The sequence below is a fragment of the Gorilla gorilla genome, chromosome 2, assembly GCF_029281585.2.
Source record: "Gorilla gorilla gorilla isolate KB3781 chromosome 2, NHGRI_mGorGor1-v2.1_pri, whole genome shotgun sequence".
Lineage (NCBI taxonomy): Eukaryota > Metazoa > Chordata > Mammalia > Primates > Hominidae > Gorilla > Gorilla gorilla.
Window position 1 is genome coordinate 144,573,800 of NC_086017.1, and position 25,140 is coordinate 144,598,939.

The 25,140-nt window shown below is 46.2% G+C and overlaps 2 protein-coding genes and 1 pseudogene across 10 annotated transcripts in view; all 3 read left to right on the plus strand.

The window, feature by feature from the left end:
- The window catches only part of TMEM108 (transmembrane protein 108), a 363,451-nt gene extending 357,963 nt beyond the window's left edge, over positions 1 to 5,488 (plus strand). For all 9 annotated transcript variants that reach the window (XM_055380900.2, XM_063704196.1, XM_063704197.1 and 6 more), the window contains one exon: positions 5,286 to 5,488. In XM_055380900.2, the coding sequence (XP_055236875.1) occupies positions 5,286 to 5,408 (123 nt within the window). In that variant the 3' untranslated portion in view covers positions 5,409 to 5,488. The remainder of the gene's footprint in view (positions 1 to 5,285) is intronic.
- A 3,993-nt stretch (positions 5,489 to 9,481) lies between these two features.
- Positions 9,482 to 25,140, plus strand: part of BFSP2 (beaded filament structural protein 2) — a 75,239-nt gene continuing 59,580 nt past the window's right edge. The window contains exon 1 of the mRNA XM_055380907.2: positions 9,482 to 9,998. Within this exon, the coding sequence (XP_055236882.2) occupies positions 9,510 to 9,998 (489 nt within the window). The 5' untranslated portion in view covers positions 9,482 to 9,509. The remainder of the gene's footprint in view (positions 9,999 to 25,140) is intronic.
- Positions 19,404 to 20,335, plus strand: LOC134758138 (AF4/FMR2 family member 4-like; annotated as a pseudogene).

Here is a 25,140-nt window from a genome sequence, read left to right on the forward strand (position 1 = left end):
TCTGGGAACAAGTGAACAAATACTCAGTGAGGACCTGTTTTGTGCCGAGCACTCCCAGGGCACTATGAAGATGAGAGCTTGCTCCTAAGGGGCTCAGGTTCTGAGATGTGGCTGGAAGACAAACCCCAACATCACCCAAAAACAAAGCCAATTAGGGGAAACACAAGACGAGTTATAGACAAAGAGCTGTGGAAACCCAAGGAGGAAAGCCTTCCCAGTGTAGATGCTAGGAAGGATTAGTGGATTTCAACAGGCATTCCAGCAGAGGAGGTAGCCTGAGGAAAGGTGAGGATACATGCTGGATCTGAAGGGAAAGAAGAATACACTGTGTCAGCATATTTGCCCAAGACACCTGGCTGGTCAGTGAGTGAGCCGAGCTTTGAACCCAGGACTTTAACCACAGAATCCATGCTCTTTCCATCCTCACACGGAGGGTGGTATAGAGGCCAGAGTGGAACAGTAAAGAAGGATAAAGGCCCAATTAGACACAGCCTTAATGGGGTATTATGGCATTGGGACTCTAGTTTGGGGCAGCAGAGAGTCACTGAAAGTTTTGATCTTTGGGTGACCCAGTTTTAGAAGGATTATGCTGATGGCCTGGTGAAAGCACCCTATATGTCATCAGCGAATGGATAAGGAAAGAAAATAATGGCTTGATGGATGAGTAAATAGATGGAATGACACAGAAAGACAGACTAAAAATAGGTAGCTCAACTAGGATGCAATTGAGATGGCCCAGGAGAAAGATAACAGATGTCTGAGTAAGGCAGTGAGAGCTGAGAAGAGTTCTTGTGGAGGTGCAACCCCACCCCTCCTTCCCGTGTGGGTCCATTCCCCAGAGCAGCCAGGGTGAGCTTTTGTAAACATAACTGTGGTCACATCGCTTACATGCTTAAAACCTTCTCATTTCACTCCAGTTAAAGTTCAAAGTCTTGTATAGGACCTGCAAGGTAGACCTAGACCCAGCCCAACTTTCCAGCCTCACATCACACCCCTCTCCCCATCTTTTGCTAAGCTCCAGCCACACTGGATTTCTTTTTGTTCCTTCACAGCACCAGGTTACATCACACCCACTCCAGGTGTGTGCATGGGCTGTCGCCTCTCCTGCAACATCTTCAGGCTCTCCCCAGCACCCCCTTCACTTGCTCACCTCAGTGACTCCAACCTATCCTGCTGCAGGGCCCAGTCTAAATGTCACTTCCTCAGCGAGGCCTTCCTTAACCTGCCAGGCTGGGTTCAGCTCTCTTGTCACGTGGTCTTAGCTCCCTGTGCTTTTTCATTGTGACCCTTTTTAGAGCTGTGATATGCTACTGGTCTGATACTAGTTTAGTACCCCTCTCCCCCACTTGAGTAACCAGTTACTTCCACATCGCTAAACCCAGTAGCCAATTCCGAGCACTCATCCTACTCCATCTGTGCAGCACTGGCACTGTCACATGGCAGCAGAGGCCCTGCCTTCTCAGGCTCTCCCCCAGCTCCCATTACTGATTCCCTGTCCTTTCCCCAGCCTCTATTCACTGGAGCACCCCATCTCGGTCCTGCCAACACTTCTCTTCTTTTTTTTTTTTTTGGTTGTTGTTTTGTTTTTGTTTTTTGAGATGAAGTCTCAACTCCATTGCCCAGACTGGAGTGCAGTGGTGTGATCTCAGCTCACTGCAGCCTCTGCCTCCCAGGTTCAAGTGATTCTCCTGCCTCAGCCTCCCAAGTAGCTGGGACTACAAGCACACGCGACCACGCCCGGCTAATTTTTGTGTTTTTAGTAGAGACAGGGTTTCGCTATGTTGGCCAGGCTGGTCTCGACCTCCTCACCTCAAGTGACCCGCCCACCTCAGCCTCCCAAAGTGCTGGGATTATAGGCGTGAGCCACTGCTCCCAGTCACTTCTATTCTCTTTCTACTTAGTCCCATGACTTAAATACCATCTCTGCACTAGAGAGTCCAAATTTCTACCTGTAACCTTAATGTCTCCCCTGGCCCCAGACTCACCTACCCAGCTACCTGCTGCACATGTCTAATAAGCACCTCAAACTCAACATACCCAAGATTGAACCCTTGATTTCCCCCTCCCAACCCCAAAACCCAAACCTCACCTGCAGCTCCTGATTACGTAGATGGTACTGCCAGCTGCCTTTCCTTCCTGCACACCCCACTTCTAGTCTGTCAGAAAATTTCATTGGTTCTCCCTAAGGACCAGCACCTCTCATTGCCTGCACCTCTGCCCCTGATCCAAGCCAGTCTCCTCCCTCGCACCATGAGTGCTGCAATGGCCTCTAAATTAGGACTCCCCACTACTATCTTGCCTTCTGCAGTCTGCCCTCTGCACAAGAGCCAGATGATCTTTTCAAGGCAGGATCCCATGTCCGCCACAGCTTCCACTTTCAAGTGGCTCTTCTCTACATTTTGAATAAAATCCAGACTCCCGTTCTCATGCCCTTCACAAGCTGGCCCCTGCCCACCACCTGAGCCCCCACCACACTTCCCATTGATCACACACCAGCTTCAGTGGCCTCTTTGCTCTTCCTCCTGCACAGGAAGCTTGCCCCCACCTTAGAGCTTCGCTCTTGCACCCTATCTGAAATGCTTTTCTCCTGGATACCTTGAACCCTCAATTCCTTCAGGTCTCTGTTCAAATGCCACCTCCTCTGGGAGGCCCTCCCTCCCTGACCACTCTGTATTAATTAAATCTCCAACCTCATTCTGTTTCCCCTTCCTTACTTTACTTGTCTTCAGAGCTCTTCTCACCACTTGACATTGCATCATTGTCTCTCTGTTGATTGGTTTGTGGTCTGGCTGTCCTGCTGCCTGAGGCAGGAGCATTGTTTGTTGTGCTCACTGCTCTATTTGGGAATAGAGCACCTGGAGCACCTGGAGCAGTGCCTGGCACATGGTAGGTTCTTAGTGAATGTTTATCATGTGAATGAACTATAAATGTTGTTCACCACAATTTACCCATCACCCAGTCAGAGCCTAACACACAGTAAATGCCCAAGAAAAATTTTTAAGCAGAGGACAAACGAGGGGCCAGCTTCATTGCAGCATTGACCTTTAGTGTGGCCTGTACACATTTTGCATGGAAAAGGTGTTCCTGAGATCTGTTATAGTAAGTGGAAAAAAATATGTAACTTGACAAAGGGGCTGGTCCTACTTTAGGTATGGGCTGTGAACCCCTGAACTTTAAATTTCTCATATTCTCTTTGCAAATTGGTAAATGAAAACCAAAGCCAAAGGACAATACTCATGAACGCACTATAGAAAAGGCCCTTGCTTTTAGAACATCCCAGTTAGTCATTTGGCACAGAGCACGAGGGCTGCCGTCCAACACAATCCAGAGGCTCTGGTAGAAAGGGCTGCCCCAGCCAGTCGTGATCTCCAGACCAGGAGGGCGCTATAGGACCTGCAGCACAAAGCTCAGCTTGGCTTCAGAGTGGATTGGATTTTGCTGTTTCCCTCCCAGCAAGCAGTTCCTCTTATTCTGCTTTATTTAGAGTAATATTACAATTTGTTCCAATTCTCTGGGCTCACACTATATGAGGGCAAATGCAGGCAGCCTAGGGCCAGGATGAAGCCAGCCAAGCACACACACACTGCCGACCATCTCTAGAGCAATCATAAGGTCCCAGTTCATATTCCACCATGTTCCGCATCCTCGGGACATGTACTCACCACCTGCCCTTTAGCTGCTAACTTTGGAGACTGCCAAATGGTTTGCCTAAGCAAGTTCCTCAGTTGCCCTGCCCCCACTGCTGTGTTGATGCAAGCAGCAAAACACAGATCCAGGGCTGTACAGACAAAATTGTGATGCCCAAAAAGTGCTTGGAAACTTCCATTCTTTTTTCTTTTTCCCTCCTCCTCCTCCCTGTTTTCTCTTCTTCCTTCTTTTCTCCCTCCTTCTCTCCTCCCTTCTTTTTTTCTTCTCCTTTGCTTTGGTTGTTTCCTGAATAACTCTCTCTTTAATGCAGCAAAACATACCCACATGGTTTTGCCTTTGGTGAAGACTTGCTTTGTGAAAGCTATAAAATGACAAGCCAAGCTCAGCCTCCACAGTTAAACCCAAAAGCATGGTGGAGGAAAGGGATTTTTGTCTCCTCTTTGAAGTGCTCCACTATTTTCCTTAGATGGTTGGCCCCATATCCACCCTTAGATAGGTGTTGAACTAATTCCAGACACTGAAGGAAATTCTTGTCTTCTGAAAAGACATTTTATCAACAATGGCATTTCTTCCTTACCTTATGATTCATACAGCAGTAAGTACTCCTCAGAAAGTATCTGTTATGTATGTTTTGTTTAAAAATAAACTTCAGAGAATTAATTGTGGCTAAGCAAATCTGGCATGAGCCAGTATACCTAGGCCTGTAGTTGAGTCTTTGTCCTGAAATGGCTTGTAGGTTCCAAGACATTAACTGTTTTAATTGGAAGAAGCTATGACTTTCTTTTTCTCTCTCTCTTAATTAGTACCAGGGCCCAAATCCAAGTACAGCCATTTAGTAGCCCATAAATGTTTGCTTGTCCTTGGTAAGTGAAACCAAAACCCTGCCAAAGCCATACAGATTACCTTCTGGGCAGTGGATGGCCTATTTCTAGGCTTTTCTGCTCCTGCAACTGAACATACAGACTGAAATTTTTATCTGTCACTTATTATGCAGTCACACAGAGATGCAGATCCATTCAGCTCAGCATCACTAGTGCTATAAGAAATGGGGCAATAATTCTGACCAGGCTCTGGAAGGACTCCTCAGAGGGGGAAGGAATTGGCCCTTGAAGCCTCTTGACAGGTCTGTTAGATCCTGACAGGTGGGTAGCAGGAAACAGGCGAGTGAGTCTAGGTGTATTCAGGAACGAAAAGCAGAGAAGTTTCCCAGGAAGTCTGTGAGAAAGAGGCAGGAAGTAGTCTGGGTGCAAGTGGACTGAGTTTTGCCACTAGTGCAGTGAGCCATGCACTGTATGTGTGTCATGCATGGCAAGTCCCCTCAGACTTTGACAAGGAAAGCAGTACCATCTCTGGCAACCTGGGATTGGGGTGATTCCAGAAGCAGGGAACATTTTTTGAAAGCTGCTATAAAAATCTGAAAGAACAGCACAAAAATTAAAATATACACATACACACACACACACAAATAAAAGAATGGCATAGAGGGCTGTGCACCTCAGCATTAGCAGTAGGGATGATGAAAATGTGCACCAAGCCATCAGTGCTGAAATAAATGTTCCCATGTGTACATTTCTTTAAGAACGGCCACCTCTTAAGCCTTCTCCAGCTCACTCCATCTCCTCCCTCTCTCTTCCCAGGACCAGCTCTCAGAGCCTCGCTCCCCAGCCAATGGCGACTATAGAGACACTGGGATGGTCCTTGTTAACCCCTTCTGTCAAGAAACACTGTTTGTGGGAAACGATCAAGTATCTGAGATCTAACTACAGCAGGCATCACTTTGCCATTCCGTATTTTTCGTCTCTAAATTATAAATATACAAATATATATATTATAAATATAACCTTTGTGTAACCCTGACTTAATGAGAAACATTTTCAGCTTTTTTTCCTATGAATTGTCAACATCTTTTTTACAAGTGTGGTTTAAAAAAAAAAAAACTTTACAGAATGATCTGTGGCTTTATAAAATAAAGGTATTTCTAAGCAAAGCAGTTGCATTGATTGCTTCTCTTAATAACTATTCTTGAGCACCTGGGGATCCCAGGAACCCTGGTCAGGTGAGGTAAGAGACTGACCTCCTGTAGAAGCTCAATGTTACAGTGGTCAAGCGCACGATTCTTTGAGTGATTCTTAAAGCTCTGGTTCCTCTTGATTTGGTGTGACCCCATTTCCTCCCTTCTCATACGCACACCTGTAAAGGGAACTGGGCCGCCTTGGGGGAAGACGGCAGACTCATGCACAGAGCAGGAAAAGGGAACATCTCATCACCTCCGAGGATGAGTACCCTGGAGCCTTATGACGGCACCATTGGATGTCATGTTTAATTCCATCCAAGTTGTGGATGGCAGGCAGGAGCATGGAGCCCTCAGGAATCCATGGAGGACATCAAGGCATCCCAAGGCCATATCCCCCTAACATTACTTCCACCGCTAACAACAGGACTGCCTTTCCCTGGTGGGAAAATGCTCCCTTTATGCCCTTTCCTGTATCCCCTGCAACACCCACATCTGCATTAAACACCCGTGCCTTTCTCTTGGAGAGGGTTTAGATGCAGATCCCAGCCCTGGAGCTTTAAAATGCTTGCCCTTCCTTCTTCAAGGATCAAATGTTTATTGGGGTTCAGCTTTGTTTTCTCAAAAGGCCATGGTATCGTGCCCCTGAGGAACATGTTTATCTAAGAAGCTTTGAGGTAGTAGAGCGATAATTTTTGAAACCTTCCTCCTGCAATCTTTAAAAAAGAAAAAAAAGATTGCCCAAGCAAATCATTTGGGAGAAGACATCATTATACTCCTACTTGGCACTGCAAACCTGCTCGCAGCATCAGCCAGTGGACTTGCCATCCAGCTCTCAGCTTCCACTGCTCCCCTTGTTCCCGGCCGGCTGGCTGCCTCCCCGTGTTGTGTCCAGCACGGCCAACAAGGTCAGACCCTCAGAGACACCCAAGGGGCTTCCAGAGGTGGCTGCTTCTCTATTTTTTCCTGATTGTGGCTGAGAGAGATGATTACTGCTTTGACACTTCCTTTCTCTAAAAGAAAAATAGTTTGATAGTATATTTTGAATATAGATGCTCTTATAGTCAGATTGGGAATTGAATATTGGGTCATATGTTTGTGTTGTTGCTGTAGTCTATCATGACTTTTTTCTTTCTGCATTTTCCTTAAAAAAAAAAAAAAAAAAAAAGATGGGCTTCAAAAGTGTGTTCTCAATGTTGTATGAACCTCCTTCACATGAGTTCGGTTGTTGTCTCTCTTCAAAGACTCTTCAACCCACAAAGAAGCAACTAAATGTTTCTCTAAGTTTAATTTTCTAGCGTGTTGTTGTCTTACCTTTTTAACCTTACCATAATATTTCTGTTAACTGTTACATTTAATATACCAATGTGTGTAAGTATACATAGAGAAAAATCTGTTTGTAAAGTAAAATTTATATATAATATATGTAATCAAAGATACATATGTTATATATACATATGTGGATGTATGACTTATTTTTCCTTATCCACAGATTTCAGCTACCATGTATATATAAATAAACTTATTTTATTAGCCAGAGGATTCTGTTGCTAATACATTTTGCATTCTTTTCAAGATAAGCTCTAAGTCTTCCTTAAGCAGTACCAACACCACTTTATATCCATCTGTATTTTTTAATCTGATTTAACAGTAAGTTGAGTTTTATGTATGTGATGAGCTAATAGGATTAGCAATTTATCATTTGATAAAATAAATCTTTTTGAACATGTTTGCAGTTTCTCCAAAATAGACTCATCTTTCATCAGGTCTTTGGAGACAGTGGTGTCAAAGTACATCCCCCCCTCTTTCTCCCTGTCTCCAGGGCTGAGTGGATTTATATAGTAAATATCTTTGGTCCAGAGAAGTCTGAAGTTAACCTGGCCACTGAGTGTTACCATTCTGTAGAGAATAACAATGCCTAAACATGACACATTTGTGCACAACTTAATCAGTAGCCTGAACTTTTCATTCAGCCTTGGACAATACATCTTGGAATTCACAATAATGCAGATCCTCAGAACCAAGTCAGTGTCATCCGTATAGGAGGCTGTTACTGTAACACAGGCTCGCATGCCCCTTCTGGGTGCATCAGGGGTGGTGTTCACAGCATTAATGCTACATCTGAATAAACAAGGACACTACTGGCCTTTACTTAATCCAATTGGTTCTTTCATCTGTTCATCAAATAGCCAACACTGATATTTATAAAATACCTCCCAGGCCATCTCAGAGAGACAAAGTGGAAGACAATAAAGAAAGGAAGGGTTGAAGTGTCCTGGTCAGCAGGAAGGAAGTGCACACAGGGTCTTCTAGTAGGCGACCAGGTTTTTTACCTCTACCTGCGTGACCTCAGGTAGGTACTCTGCTCTCTGGGTGGTGGGCAACAGGGAGGCTCCTAAGTAAGTCAGTGGCCCAGAGTTTGGAAGAGGGTGTCTGCCCCCAGCTCTGCTACTTTCTGGACATAGAACCTTGGGCAAGTCATTGCAGCTCTCAGGGTCCTCCTCACGTAAGAGGACAGTGGCCAACTGTAGGACATGTCATTTTAGAGCTGTGAGGTACACAGCCCATATGGCAGTACCTGTCAACCCTGGACCTCCTTCCTCCTGAGGTTGAGTTGAGAATTCCATGAAATAAACCATAGGATTCATGCACACACCAGGCTGGATCTGCTACTCACTAGAGATTGACTCCCTTCTCCTTCTCTCACCTGAGGTACATTCCTACATTACAGCATCTGGAAAAATATCCAGCTCTGGGGTTTGGTGACCTGGTTTCTCCAGGGTAAAACTTATGTACAGAGGTTTTTAGGTCCATGTTGTCATCCTGAAACTGGGGGAACCTTTCTGATCCTAGAGAAGTGATTGAGGTGTGACCCTTGGTGGCTTAGTGGATGCCAAGGTCAATAATTAAAACCCAGGGGTGTCATCATATCCTAACTTGGGGCACCCTTGGAGAGGCTTACCAGAAAACACCCTCTTTGTTGTTTTTATTTCTCAGTTTTCCAACAGATGGAGAAGCAGAGGTGTAGGGAATGGCCGGAACATGTGTGGGATCTGAATTTGCCCAAGGTCCTTATCTGGTGCATCAGAGAGTTAGAGGCCCAAGCCAATGTTCAGACAGTGAGGTCCAGAAGGAGGAAGCATCCTGGCCAACAGCAAGCAGCTGATGAACAGCAGAGCATTAGAGGACAGATGAGGAGGAAAGGAGAGAGGTGAGGGAAGGACCTGAAGCTGCTGCCAGGACTGAGAGAGGAAACCATAGGCAAGTCTTTTCTCTTGGGTCCCTGGAGCTGCCTCCTGCCATTTTTCATCCTCTATTGCCTGTGTGGACATGTGTTCACATTCACATGTGCCAGTACACATAGGGATGTAGAAAGCCCTGAAATAGCTAGATTGAGTCCTAGCTTGTAATCTGAGGTCTGGGGCAAGTGATCAGTACACTTGTCATCTGAGATCCTTGAGCCTCAGTTTACTCGTCTGTAAAATGGGGTTGCTTGATGCCTGCCTTGCCCACTCTTAGGTAGTAAAATGCACAAACCCAAATGGTCTACCTCCACAGCCTGCACTGATCCAGCCTCCCCCACCACCAGCAGAATAATCTGGGAGGTTGGGCACATGACCCTGCATCAAAGAATGCATGAGTGCCTCTCTGCACACAGCCCTGGGCAGTGCCAATTTCTCTTTCAGCTCAGTGAATGATGGAAACTCATGGAAGACAGCAGACAAAGCAGCCCCAGGGATAGGGGAGATTCCAGAGAGGCCCGTGACCAGGCCACAGGGATGCTGGGGCTGTAAACCAAAAGCCACTGGACTCTGTAAACCCACTGGGCACCACAGAGGCAGAAGGGGTGATGAGTGAGAGGCGAGTAGTAGTGGACTTGCCCACCAGTGCCAGCTCCAGCATGCCCCTCCAGAGGCGCAGGGCGTCCTTCAGGGGGCCACGGTCATCATCCTCCCTGGAGAGCCCCCCAGCCTCCAGGACCAATGCCATGAGTGGCCTTGTCCGAGCACCCGGGGTCTATGTAGGAACAGCACCCAGTGGGTGCATAGGTGGCCTGGGTGCCCGTGTGACCCGCCGGGCCCTCGGCATCAGCAGTGTCTTCCTTCAGGGCCTGCGGAGCTCAGGCCTGGCCACCGTGCCGGCTCCAGGTTTGGAGAGGGACCATGGTGCTGTTGAGGACCTAGGGGGCTGCCTGGTGGAATATATGGCCAAAGTGCACGCCCTTGAGCAAGTCAGTCAGGAGCTGGAAACACAACTGCGGATGCACCTGGAGAGCAAAGCCACACGCTCGGGAAACTGGGGTGCCCTACGGGCTTCCTGGGCCAGCAGCTGCCAGCAGGTAAGTGTCCAGGTTGTGCCAAGGGCTTTGCAGAGGGCTGGGAGGGGCTGCTGAAGGCAGCGGGTAGGGTTGTGAGTAGGCTGAGGCCAGAGAAACTGACCATAATCCCCTACACTTTCACACTTAAAATGCTAATGATAACAACAATGCTACCTTTTACCGAGGTTTACTAGGAGCCCACGCTAGCCCCCATACATGCACTACCCACTATCTTCTTTAAACTTCAAAGAAATGCTATGCAGTGGATCATTCATTGATTGCATTTTTCAGATGAGAAACTGAGGCATGTAATTTGCCCAAGACTTCAAAGCTAGTAGAGGGATGGAGATGAGATTTGAACCTGAATTTTTGTGCCTCCAAAGTTGCATTTGCCCCATTACCCTGGGCTGCCTCAGTCACCTTTACTGTTGAGAAGGGATTTTTACAGCTATTATCCAATCAAATACCATTGGATGGATGTGGTATTAAGAACAATGAATAAATGGAGGTGTGTTCCTGTATCCACCTACAACCACGCTGTTCAATAGAAATATGAAGTACATTGGTAATTGACAAGTTTCTATTACCCACAGTAAAACAAGTAAAAAGAAGCAGGTGAAGTTAATATTATAGCTTATTTAACTCTATATGTCCAGAATGTTATTTCAACATGTAATCAATACAAAATATATTAATGAGGTAATTTACATTCAAGTAGAACTTTCTGCATGATGGAAATATTAATATCTTATATCTGCACTGTCCAATCTGGCAGCCACTAGCCATATATGGCTATCAAGCACTTGAAATGTGGCTAATGAGACTGAGGAATTGCATTTTTATTTTATCTAATTTTCACTAATTTAAATGGAAACAGCCACAGGTAGCTAATGGCTATCTTATTGGACAGGGAAGGATGCAGAGGCTTCATCTTTCTCCCTTGCTTGGTCAGCCCTGCTTTTCCCACTCTCCAGGGTGATTTCTGCGGATCCTGGAGCACATCCATCATGTCTGGCCTGCAGCCTGTAGTTCTAATGCTGGGACTCCAGCCAGAATTACACCTCTCAGCTAGTCTCTCTGTGGATAGCTGGCTTCTCGTCTCCTCCTCCTCTTTCTCTCCAGATGCTGGCCTTGGGATCCCTCTGAGCAAAATCAGTCTCTAACCCACCAGGGACTGCCAACTCAGACCCTTGGCCCCCTGGAGTCCAGTATGCAGCCTCCCAAGAGGAGGTCACAAAATTTTATTTGTGTGTAGCTGGGGGAGGCTAAGCAGTTGCACACAGGGACTCCCCATTTGCCCCTCCTGCCTCCCATTTCATCCCAGGATGCTTCTCCTGCACTGCTGTCAGTGCCCACTGACAGCACAGAGTGCATGATGAACAGCACCATCCTCTCAGGCTCTCCCCCTGGTGCTGCTGTTCTGCTTGCATCCATCTGGGCTGCAAGGGAGAGCCATCTTAGAACAGTCCAGGGCCTTAACGCCTGTCAAATCTAAGAGGCAGCCATTCCTCCAGGATTCTTCACAACTGTCCTTATTCCAAATATTGTGCCATAACAACCACCAGAACATCCCTAGATACTCCAATATGTCAGCATCTGCTGGACAATCGCTTGCAATCAGATGCCACACAGACTTGTAAGGAGAAATCAGGTATCTCAATGGCTAGGTTAAAAAGTAGGGCCACAAAACTTAGTTTATACTCAATAGATACTGACTTGTTCTGGCTCCAGATAGCTACAAGAGCCTTTGCAACTTACTAACTTCTCTGGGCCTCAGTTTCATTATCTACAAAATGGGTATAACAATGCTTACATATTCCAGCAAATCCGTAGACAAATAAGAGCCTGGCTCCTGCTTACAGGTAGAGTACAGACTAGGAAGCTCTAAAATCCTGTGAGAGTACCACAGCCACACACCAAGACATGTGACCTCTGTAGTTGAGGGTCAGGATCCCACATGGGCTCACTTTCCTCTTAAGTGACTATAAATGAGGGCCTGGGTATGAATAAAGCTCTCTTTTTCTTCTTTTTTAAAAAATCATGGACTTGAAGATAGAGTAAGACCAATTGATAAAATGGAGTTATTATTTCTTTCTTTTTTTTTTTTTTTTTGAGATGGAGTCTCGTTCTGTCACCCAGGCTGGAGTGCAGTGGTGCGATCTCAACTCACTGTAACCTCCACCTCCCGGGTTCAAGCAATTCTCCTGCCTCAGCCTCCCGAGTAGCTGGGATGACAGGTGCACGCCACCACGCCCAGCTAATTTTTTTGCATTTTTAATGGAGATGGGGTTTCACCATGTTGGCCAGGCTGGTCTTGATCTCCTGACCTCAGGTGATCCACCCGCCTCTGCCTCCCAGAGTGCTAGGATTACAGGAGTGAGTCACCATGCCCGGCCTGGAGTTACTATTTCTATATTGCACAGCCCAGCCTTTCAGCCATATTAAACTCTATTCCATCAAGAAGAACAAAAGAAAACTCCATAATTGAGAAATACTCATGATTTTTTCAGTCAATCTGGCCTCGTGGAGCTGCAGGAGGCCCCCACCAGGCCCCCACCCCTTTCCAGGCCTAGAGGAAAGGCCACCTCCCAGCCCAGTCCTTTCACAAAACGCTGCCTTCATCTTACTTGGGGTCAGAGGCAGCCACACTGCGGTCCTGGGCCCCAGAAATCCAGAGCTCTCTCCCTCTGCCCTCACTTAGGCCTCTCTGGCTGGGGCTTCATGCCCACCTTTCCAGACTCTGGGCTCTGGTGTTCCGTGCTCCTCACAGCACTCCTTACCCCTCCTGTTTCTCCACCTGCAGCTGCCTCTTCCCCACCTTGTCCGCAGAACTCCTCCTGGTCCTGCAGCTCAGTTCCATGGCAACCCTCTGTGACTCCTCAGGGCCCATGCAGGGCCTGAGGCCTCAGAGCAAGCTCTCAGCAACTGAGCCCCAAGTTGGCACCTAGAGAGAAATTCGACCTCCTTAGCCTGGGCCCCAAACAGAGAATCCAAGAGAGACCTCAGTCACTCAAGAGCACAGTGGGGATGTCCATTTTGGTAGCACTTTCTTGGATCAGGCTGGAGCAAGCAGTGGGGAAGGTCAGAGCAGGCAACAATTTCCATAAATGTTTGGGAAACAACATTTCCTCTTGCTTTCAGAGGGGGAGAAGAGTTGGAAAGGAGACAGGCTCTCCTCCCCACCATCACCACCCCAGCTAGCACAGAAAGCTCCTGGGGCCATTCTGGGGAGTGGGGGCCCCCTGTCCCCTGGAATCTCCCCACAGCCTGTCTCACCCCCACCCAGAGGAGACAAAGACAGGTTTTCAGAAAAGCCAGGAAGAGGAGCCAGGAGGAGGGAAACAATTGCTGTCACTGTGCAGAGCGTCACATCATGGAAAGCAACACGAAACTAGGGTGCCAGGAGGGCTCACACCATGGCAGAATCAGGAAGGCCGTCCTGGGGAGGGGGGATCTTCCTCATCCTTATCACTATGTAAGTTTGGGGCCAGGGTTGGCTCCATGGGTGCACCACCAGTGAAGTCTTATAGGATCCTGCACTGGAGTGCAGCGATGCCATCAGAGATCACTGCAACCTCAAGCTCCTGGCCTCAAGAGATCCTCTTGCCTTGGCCTCCCAAAGGGCTTGGATTATAGGTATGAGGCACCGTGCCCAGCCAATAGTTTTATCTTTGAATTTGTGTTTTAAAAGTGAAGTCTTGTGGGACAATGGAGTATGCACCAGGGGCTCTTGAATGGTCCTACCTCCCTCTGTCTCCCTACAACAGGTTCTTGGCCCACCTCTCTGCCCCTGGGAGCCCCTTCTGACACCTGCTCCATGCCCCTAGGTGGCAGCAACTGGAGGGAGAGGACAAGCCTCTTGCTCACCCCCGACCCAGGTACCTACAGGTGGCACTGAGGTCGTAATATTCTTGGGGGTTATCACCCCACCCCACCAGCAGGACATGGTACATCGGTCCAGTGGCCAGTAAGAAAGGTACCGCAGCCGTTGGTGGGGTGTGCACATGCCCAGAATCATGGAGCGAGGCCTCTAGATGCCTATAAAGGTCTGCATGAGCATCCCCATGCCCCAGGGAGTGGAAATTAAATAGCAGATAAAAATTACCATAACAAGTTGAAACATGACAGAAGAAAGGAAAAAGCATTATATTTGAGTAACTTAAATCGCACTTTGTTCCTGCTCTTTGAACACGGGGCCCCACATTTTGCACTGGGATCCGCAAATTATATAGCTGGTCCTAGTTAGGGTTCATGCATATGAAGTTCTATTTCAATTCCAAACCTCTCTCCTCCCACTCCTCAGCTGTGTTAGAACCTCCAAGCCTCGCTAAGTGGTGAAAACAGACAGAAAAACCCCAGGTGGCAACTACAGAGGCTGAGGAAGACCTGGGCCATTTCCCTCTCTAGCCTTGCTCTGTGCTCCTGACTTTTCTTACCAAATGAAGGATGCTGACAATAGGCTCTGATGGCAACATCAGGCCCTTTCATCCTCAAATAGGCCAAACACAAGCTTGGAATAAGGCAGCCTTGTGCCTCGGAGCTGCAGATGAAAGGAGAGTGGGGACAGAGGAGCAGCCCTCAGAGACCGGGTGTCAAAACAAAAGGAACAGCTGAAGCCAGGGGGAGAATGAAGCTGCCTGAGGAAGAAAGGGGAGCGCAGAGGTTCTAAGTTAAGGAGCCAGGGCATTAGTCTAGGTCTCCATGGGAGAAAACTGCAGCTTATACCTCCAAAGGATAAGGCTGTCAGCTGGAGAAAATGGGAAATCAAAATTGTTGAAAGGCAAAGGATTAGAGTTTAAAATGGACCTGATTTGACTATTTTTCCTGCTGTTCACAGCCCGTCTTTCTGTCCCTTGCACAGAGACAGCCCATACTCAGGGAATGTGCCTACTTGAAGAACATGCTGGAAACTCAGGCAATCCAGATATGGACCAGGTTTCTCCCACAGAACTTGTGGTCCTAGAAGGCTCTCTTTTTAGAAAAAGAAACAAGAACTAATCCTTCTCCACTGAGAATAAAGAAAGGCAACAGGGTTTGTTGTTCATGATTTACAACCTGGTATCCCTGGAAAGTAGGTGATGGGGGCAGAATCATAATCTGCAAAGGCCTGAACACATTTCCCCAAGAAAAAGTCACTCAACCTTTTCTTAATCAATGCAATTTGTTTGGTCAGAGCAGGCCAGTGGGGCAGTTTCTTTGTCAGCCAAGCTATAAGGGACACTACAGTATGGTTAGAAATGTAGCTACCAGAGAAAAGTCCATTAGAGAGATTCATTCCTCTTAGGAAGAGTGAGGTATATGATTGGAAGAAATATTCTGATGGGAGAGGGGGAGGGGGAGGCATGAGCCTGCTTCCCAAGGGTCTTGTTCATATGATACAGGTGGCCACTAAGCTTCTTTATTTATTTTTATTTATTTATTTTTGATATGGAGTCTCACTCTGTTGCCCAGGTTGTGGCGCAATCTCGGCTCACTGCAACCTCCGCCTGCCGGGTTTAAGCGATTCTCCTGCCTCAGCCTCCCAAGTAGCTGGGATTACAGGTGCCCACCACCATATCCAGCTAATTTTTTTTGTATTTTTAGTAGAGACAGGGTTTCACCATGTTGGCCAGGCTGGCCTCAAACTCCTGACCTCAGGTGATCCACCAGCCTTGGCCTGCCAAAGTATTGGGATCACAGGCGTGAGCCACCGTGCCCAGCCAGTCACTAAGCTGCTTTCTAAGAAAGGTGGTTTCTGGAAGTTGAATGTGTCTGGAAAGCAAGAGAACTGCTAAAGAAAACAGAGGGAGACTAGTGCGTGGCACTCAGGACCTCTTTCCATGCCCCTCTCATACACCACACTCGGCCACTCTTAAATCTCTTAAGATCTCTTAAAATGTGAGTTTCATGTTGGGAAATGGAAGACAGGGGGTGGGGTCAGTTTTCCATGAAAACTAGGGAAAACTAGATGTGATGCAAAGACCGGGGATTTTGAAGCCAGACAGCCCCTAGCCTTGCCGCTTGCCATTTACCAACTGTGTGATCTTGAGCCAAGGTCTTCATTGATCTCTGCATCTCATTTTCTCATCCGAATCATGAGGATGATTAGAGACTTCCTTTGACATGATAAAATATCTCTAAGAAGGAAACACTAGGCCTTCCACAGAAATTAAGAATGAGAAACAGATGCCCGCTCTCTCTCATTGGTTAGAGGCAGTAGTCAATATGATTAGACAAGAGAAAGTACTTGGTATAAGAATTGGAAAGAAAGAGGGAAAAATTTGGTCTTTCTGGAAATTCCAGAAGGAACAATGTAAAAACTATACGACAAACAATAAGATGATTTAGTGAAGTAGCACGTTATAAAACAACATCAAAAAGCAATGCTGAGGCTGGGCATGGGGGCAATGCCTGTAATCCAAGCACATTGTGAGGCCAAGGCAGAAGGATCACTTGAGCCTGGGAGGTTGAGGCTGCAGTGAGCCATGATTCTACAACTGCACTCCAGCCTGGGTGACAGAGCAAGACCCTGTCTCTAAAAGAAAAATAAATAAATAAATGCTGCTGGGCATGGTGGTACAAACCTGTAGTCCCAGGTATTCAAGAGGGTGAGGCAGGGGGATTGCTTGAGCCCAGGAGTTCAAGACCAGCCTGGGCAACAAAGCAAGGCCCATCTCAAAACAAATAACAAACAATGCTGTTTATATATAAACAAAAAGATAAAAGAGATGAGAAAATCTTATTTATGATAGCGTAAGATGAATCACCTCTAAACTTCAGAAATGTCCAAAGTCTATATTAGACAATAATCAAATCTATCTGAAACACACAAAATAGTCTTGAACAAATGGAAAGAAACACCATGCACTCAAATAGACTCAATAGCATAAAGATGTCTCTTCTCCCTAAGTTAATGTATCAATTTAATGCAATCCTAATTTTTAAAATTCCATCTTTTTTTTCTAGAGTTAGATGAGTTGATTTTAAATTCCCTTTGTAAGAACAGAAAGACAAGAATGGCCAGGAAAGAAAAACTAAGAAAGAGTGGAGGGGAGGAGGCTGGGGAGGGGACCAGCAGCCCCGCCAGACATTAACATATTATAAAGTCTCTGTAATTAAAATAGTTTAGCGTTGGCACAAAAAAGATGAGAAAACCATGGAACAGAATAGAACATTCTATAGTAAGCTCTACTGTGTTTGGAAATTGAGTATTGATGAAGGCAGCATTTGAAACCAATAGAGGGAAGGGTGGACTTTTTAATAAGTGATATTCAGACAACTAGATAGTCATAAGGAAAATAATAAAATTAGATCCATTTCTTGCTGTACCCTAGGGTCACTTCTAAATGTATCCTAGATATAAAATCAAAAATGAAACCATACAAGTAGAAAACATAGGTGAATTCCTTTATAACCTGGATGTGGGAAAAATTTTTCCTGTTACAATTCAAAATACAAAAGCAACAAAGGAAAATATTGATAAATTTGATTAAGAAAAATTTTAAAATGTTGCATTTCAAAATATCACCGTAAGCAAAATTAAAAGATAAATGACAAACTAGAAAAAAAAATGCAATGTAGGATACAAAAGGTTAAAATAGCCCTATTTTACACACAGCATTTAAAATTTGAGGTTAAAAAAAGCCGATAGCACTCTTTTATTTTTAAATGTTAGAGATATGAACAGACAGTTGACACAAAAAATAGATGAAAATGGCTCCTAATGTCTCAACTGCACTCATAATAAGAGAAATTTTTAAAATCTACCTGAGATACCACTTTTACCTATCCCATTAGCAAAACTCTAAAAGTATGTCAAACTATTTGTTGGTGAAGCTCTAGGGAAACAGGCAAGTTTATACAGTGTTGATGGGAATAGAAAATGTTACAACCCCTATGGAGAATTTGGCAACATCTAGACAAATTATATAGGCATTTATGTATACATAATTTGACCCAGCAGTCCTGTTTCTAGGACACACTCCCAGTGACACACTGGCAAAAATATGAACAAGAAGTATGTACAAAGCTGTTCACTGCAATCCTATCTGTAATACCAAAATACTGGAAACAATCCAAATACCTCCCAGGAGGGGACTCATTGAATAAACCATGATGCATCTGCAAAGGAACAAGAAATCGCTCTATAGCTACTATGGAGTGATGATCTCCAGGATATGTTATTGAGCTAAAAGGCAAGATGGAAAGTGTGTATTTCATTCTACCATCTAGCTAAGAAAAGGGAAGGATATGAATATATACACACATATGTGTTTACATTGAAAAAATGGAATAAAACAAACCATAAGTGTTTTTAAATGTTACTTATAGGAGGGTGGAGGGGAAAAAGTAGCAGGGAAAGGTAGGACACTAGAGTTCTTCTAATTTATCTTGTTATGTGGAGATGACTTTGGAACCATGAAAATATTTTACAGAATTGTATAACAAAAATAGATTTCAGAAAGCCAATTCTAAGAATCAAAAAGAAAAAGAAACAAACGAATCCAACTATGTACCAAGTTGATAGCATAGTCACACGAAGAACTATTCCAAGTGGCTTTTTAAACCACAGGAATTTAACTGTACATTCCTAGTGGAGATGCAAAAGACAACAGAAAAAAACCCAACAATTTTTCAGTAATCACATTGGTGGTGGTAGCACTGGCACTGTTATTCTGACACTGGTGTGTGTGTGTGTGTGTGTGTGTGTGTGTGTGTGTGTGTGTGTGTGTGTGTGTGTGTGTGTGTGTACTGTGGGATAGAGTAAGAGAGTAACTATATTTGTGTTATTGAAAACTGAGACTTGGGTGTGAGTGAAAGGAGATACAGTTGTAAGATGCATGACGTTTAGTGACAATTCTTTAGTCTTGAATTTAAATCAGAATTATCAGTATAAAGTCATGATATATGTGATCATAAAAATAAATATATGCCTATTTCCAAGTCTGACCACTGAAAAGATCTAGAAGCAATGGCCAACTTAGCGACAATTAACATTTTTAGCCGCAGATTTGGGTCTCTAACAACCATCTTTCACTAAAAGAATGCGGGGCTCCTTGTAGAAATGGCTGAATCCAGGTTCGAGGATAGGAAATATACAAGATGAGTCTGAAACATCTTGTCATACCGGAAAGCAAGGACGCTATGAAAAACTATTACAGTCATGTCAGAAGATTTAGGAGTCAATTCAAAGAAGCTCCCACTAACCGAAGATGGTTAGGAATCAATAAGAATATTATCAGGGCTTCTAGTAAGGTGAACAAGAAGACATCCATGTGCTGGGAGGGTGGCTACCCCAACTCCATGGGGACAGAACTCCTGTGCTCAGGACTTGTCTACACCTCATGCTGTGGAATCTAAAGCAACAGCAAAGCTGAGGTCCAACTGCCGTAAGGATGGACACCAAGGAGGCTGCACTGGGGAGAAAAAGAAGTCAAGGTAAGCAACATGAACCATAAAGCCCGGACCGTGGGGGGTATGAAAGAACAAGAAAGGCGGGATCAGGAAATGAATCAGGCAACAGGACGAAGTTGCCTTCCCACCTAGCTCTCTTCTCTTTGCTGAGCCATACAAAACTACTAGCAAGGAAGATAAGTTATCGAGTTGTATCCAGAGTAGGCTTGGAAACTATGGTGAAATGAAAGATTTTATAGGAGACAAATCTATACCAAGGCTTATTGCAGTTTCCAAGCCTACGGTACCACCTATAACAGATGAAAATGGACGCCAGTAGGACCTCTGCACCCAGCATTTCTGTCTCAGAAACAGTCCTCAGGCTTACAGAGTGGACATAGTAGCCAGTAGACTGGTGCAGGTGGCAGCAGTGGCACTAACAGTTGTGGCCAGAGACATGACTGTGACTCACATAGCAGTAGTGGGAGCAGAAGACCAGAGAAAAATGTCAGCATGGATCACAGCACTCCAAGCCGCGCTCTTCCAGCCCTGGGAAACCCCAGGCTGTCTCTTCGTTAAGCTCCAGTCATTCCAGCTCTCATGGGAATGATCAGCATAGCAAGGAATATCAGCGCTCCAAATCACCTGGGGACCCTAATGCAAACGGGGATTCTCCCTCTCACGTATCTTTTCCAAGTGGGCAGCACTCAAATCAGTCTTTCCCACCTTCGTTGGTGTCAAAGTTCAGTTCAATGTTACAGAAACCTATTGCCTGTGTGCAGCCCGTGGGCGGACAGGAGTCCGTGGGCGGACAGGAGTCTGTGGAACCAGAGCTGTCCTCTGAGCGCTACAGTAGCCAATCCCATGGTGACAGCACAAATGAGCTGCAGCCCAGCAGCAAAGCACATCTCGCCAGGCTGAAAATACCTTTCTAACCGCTGGACCTAAGTCACACATTCAGAGCTTTTAATATTGTGACTATGTGAAGCAATTGAACATGAAATTCTGATTGAACTTGAACTGCCTTTTTGCCTTAATAGTAAAGAATGTAAAAGTTTAGAGATGTTTTAAAGTTTAAAGAAAGACTTGTGAGCCACTTCCGAGTGAATCCATAGAGACCTGTTAGCTCCCCTCTTGGGAAATAGACAAAATCTCATTTACAGTTTTCAAATATTAAAGTAAGTCAGTTATAGAATAAAAGCATGATCCATCAATTTTTAAAAGAATATTATTAAGAACATTAACTGCAATAGATTGAAATCCATCAAATATATCAGTATAACACCAAAAAAAAAAAAAAACTAATTAATCACCTTTGGAGCCCACTGAGGAACCAACTCATTATTTTTAAAACTGGTAAATAATGAGAGAAAATAAAGCATTTTCCTGCCTTTCTTATAAGACCTATAGGTATATCCGGTAAGAAAAATAAATAAAGAGAGGAATTATCTTTTTACAGATGTATTCCAGCTAATAAAGAAAAATAATAGAATTATTATTAATTTTATTTATATCTATAATAAAACAATGGCTCTAGGCAATAACAATAATCAAATGGCTATGACCTTCACAAAATGCGACCAGCAGCCGTTCTGTATCTCCTGGTGGAGTACACATCCCCACCTATGAAGTAGTCTTGCAAACAAACAAAAAACCTGAATATGATTAAGCCTCAAGATAAAACTACTAATTTACAGAAAAGAAGGAGGTCAGATGAACTGGTTAATTCTATAGTAAGCTCTACTGTGTCTGGAAATTTAGTTTTAATAAAGGCAGCACTTGAAGCCAATAGAAGGAAGGGTGGACTTTTTAATAAGTGATATTTAGACAACTAGTCATAAGGAAAATAATAAAAGTATTATTATAGAGATGAAACCAGCAAAATCCAAACTCTGGGAAACTATAAGACAAAAGACCCAATTTTTTAACAAATAAAAATTGCAAGGGAAAGAAGCAAGATGGTAAGAGAAATCTATACAGTAAAAGAGACTAAATTAACATATCAGCCCATCAAAATGGGCTTTATTTGGATCACTATTCAAACAAACTATTAAAAAATATATTAGACACGAGAAAAGATTAACACTGACTAGATATTTGATAATTGAGAAAGTATTATGAAAGTATTATTAATTTTTAGACGTGATCATGGTTGTGAAGTCATGTGTTCTTTTTAAAGCATTCTTATAATTTGCCAGTACAGGCTGAAATATTTGAAGAAGAAATAATATGATGTCTGGGATTTGTTGAAAATAATCTCAGGCAGAGTGGCAAGACGTGTGGACACAAGTAAAACAAAATAGGCCACGTGCTTATAATCAAGGAAGCTGGGTGATGCATATATGGGGGTCCACTATAACAGATTTCTTGTGACTTACGTTTGAAATTTTTGTAAAAATGCAGCTAGAAGACCTACCTCATCGGGTTGGTGCAGGAATGTAAATGAAATGATGTGTGTAAATCACCTGGCACATAATCAATGCTTTATTTAAGTTTGTGGAATTGAATAAACTTGAAGACATACATTAAGTGAGCAGTAACACAAACAGCTGCTTACATGAGCGCGTTGATCAACCGACATATGCTGTGGGAGTTTCCAGAAAGAGCAGGGTATTGATTAGTTCTCAGCGAGGGTGCCCCAGGAAGTGGTGACTGAATGTGGGTCCCAAGGAAGATGCCGGAAGATGGCCCTTCAGAGCGGGGCCCCGCGTGGACCAAGGTGGGAGCCGGGCATGGCATCCTGAGGGCAGTCTGGGTGCCGGGCAGGCCTCCCACCAAGCGCCAGCTCTGCCGGGGCCACTGCTCTGTCTCCCTCCCTCTCCACTTCCAGAGCCTGGCACAGAGAGGCATACCTCGACACACAGCGGGTGTTCAAGAAACGGCCGGTGGTGAAAGGTGAATGTGGAACCAGACGGGCTCCAGGTTTCAATTCAGAACTCCAGCTCAGGGGTTCTCTGAAATTCCAGACCAGCAGTGAGACAGGAAGCGGCTGCAATGTCTGACACAGAGAAACAACGCGGCAGAATCCTCTGCCGCTGTGAGAAGAGAACCAGGATGCTGGTTAGATACTGACGTGGAGCTGGCGCCAGAATGTATCGCTGAGTAACCACGTCTGTGCTCTGCTACTATTTGTGTTTCTTAGAAAGTGGAGGGCAGACCCTCTCTGGAAGCACACACAGGGGCTGCAGACCCTCTCTGGAAGCACACATAGGGGCTGCAGACCCTCTCTGGAAGCACACACAGGGGCTGCAGACCCTCTCTGGAAGCACACACAGGGGCTGCAGACCCTCTCTGGAAGCACACACAGGGGCTGCAGACCCTCTCTGGAAGCACACATAGGGGCTGCGGACAGTGGAGGCTTCTGGTGAGAGGGCTGGGGCTGGAGACAGGGCAGGAGCAGGCTTACTTTGGGGTGTATACTCTTTGACACTGTTTGGAGGTTTGACCTTAAATAAAATATGCAGTAATAAATAAAAGTCCTGTCAGTGGCTTTTGGGGTGGGGGAAGCAGTAATTCCTATCAGGTCTTGGGGCAGGGGAAGCCTTCAGAACTCCACGGAAGCAAGAGAACCCTTCTACTGACGTGTCCCGGTGGGAGAGAAGACCCATCTCCACAGCTCCTCTCAGAACAAACCCAGCCAAATTAAACAAGCGTACAGAAGAGCAATAGGAAAGATGTTCTAAAGGGCTACACTCTCCAGAAGAGCTAAATTAAAACTAATCCAGGCAGCTGGCACAAGTGCTGAGGACAAATGTGGTGGCTTTTTACGGGGGAATTAGTGAAAGAATGGCTGAACCAAGCAGAATGTTACGCAGGGTCCCCAGCGCTCTCCCAGAGGGTTTATGCTGATCCACCGAATTTGAGGACTCAATTTAGGCAAATAAAACCTAGTTTATTGTCGTCTGGCTGGGGAAAAGCACATAAAGACTCATTTATCTGGTTGTAAACGAGCTAGTAGAGCTGGCTGTCACAAGTGCATTATTCAGCAGAAACGAGAAGTGATTTCAGCAGTCCTCAGGAGGGAGTGAATGCAGGGCAGAGGAGTGGAAATCTCCACCACCAAACTGACCACCACTGGAAAACAACTTGTCCTTTTTAGTTACATGTTTATTGCAGGACCAACAAATAACCATCTAAATAAGCGCTAACTAAATAACACTACAGTGTGGAAGTTAGAAAGCCCTGCATTTCAGCAGGCTCTGGGAAAAATTATGCAGAAGACAAAGTCCCCTGCTGAATGTAACTGCCCACGCCTGCCTGGCCCCTGTACTCACGCCCTACTCATCCCTGTCCGCTCCCGTCTACTCACCCCTGCCCTCTCTCCCCTACTCACCCCTCTACTCACCCCTGCCCTCTCCCCTCCACAAACCCCTCTACTCCCCCCATCCTCTCCCCTCTACTCACCCCGTCCTCTCACCTTACTCACCCCTGCCCTCTCACCTTACTCACCCCTGCCCTCTCTCCCCTACTCATCCCTCTACTCACCCCTGCCCTCTCCCCTCCACAAAACCTAGTACTCACCCCTGTCCTCTCCCCCCTACTCACCCCGTCCTCTCACCTTACTCACCCCTGCCCTTTCCCCTCTACCCACCCCTGCCCTCTCTCCCCTACTCACCCCTCTACTCACCCCTGCCATCTCCCCTCCACAAACCCCTCTACTCACCCCTGTCCTCTCCCCTCTACTCACCCATCCTCTCCCCTTTACTTACCCCTGCCCTCTCTACTCACCCGTACCCTCTCCCCTCTACTCACCCCTATACTCACCCCTGCCCTCTCCCCTCTACTCACCCCTGCTCTCTCTCCTCTACTCACCCCTGCTCTCTCCCCTCTACTCACCCCTCTACCTGCCCCTGCCCTCTCCCTTCTACTCACCCCTCTACTCGCCCCTGCCCTCTCCCCTCTCCTCTCTACTCAGCCCTGTCCTCTCCCCTCTACTCATACCTGCCATCTCCTCTCTACTCACCCCTCTACTCACCGCTGTCCTCTCCCCTCTACTCACTCCTCTACTCACCCTGCCATCTCTGCTCTACTCACCACTGCCCTATCCCCTCTACTTACCCCTGCCCCCTCCCCTCTACTCACCCCTGCCATCTCACCTCTACTTACCCCTGCCACCCCCCCGCTTACCCCTCTACTCACTCCTACCACGTCTGCTCTATTCACCCCTGCCCTCTTCCCTCTACTCACACCTGCCCTCTCCCCTCTACTCATCCCTGTCCTCTCCCCTCTACTCATCCCTGTCCTCTCCCCACTACTCACTCCTGCCCTGTCCCCTCTGCTCACCCCTCTACTCACCCTGCCATCTCCCCTCTACTCACCCCTGCCATCTCCCCTCTACTCACCCCCGCCATCTCTCCTCTACTCACCCTTGCCCTCTCCCCTCTACTCACCCCCCTACTCATCCCTGCCCTCTCCCTTCTATTCACTCCTGTCCTCTCCCCCTACTTGCCCCAGTCCTCTCCCCTCTACTCACTCCTGCCTCCTCTGCTCTACTTACCCCTCTACTCAACCCTGCCCTCTCCCCCATCCTCTCCCCATCCTCTCCCCTCTATTCAACTCTGTCCTCTCCCCTCTACTCACCTTTGCCCTCTCCCCTCACCCCTGTCCTCTCCCCTCTACTCACCCCTGCCCCCTCTGCTCTACTCACCCCTCTACTCAACCCTGCCCTCTCCCCTGTCCTCTCCCCTCTACTCACCCCTCTCCTCTCCCCTCTACTCACCCTTGCCCTCTCCCCTCTACTCACCCCTGCCCTCTCTCCCCTACTCACCCCTCTACTCAACCCTGCCCTCTC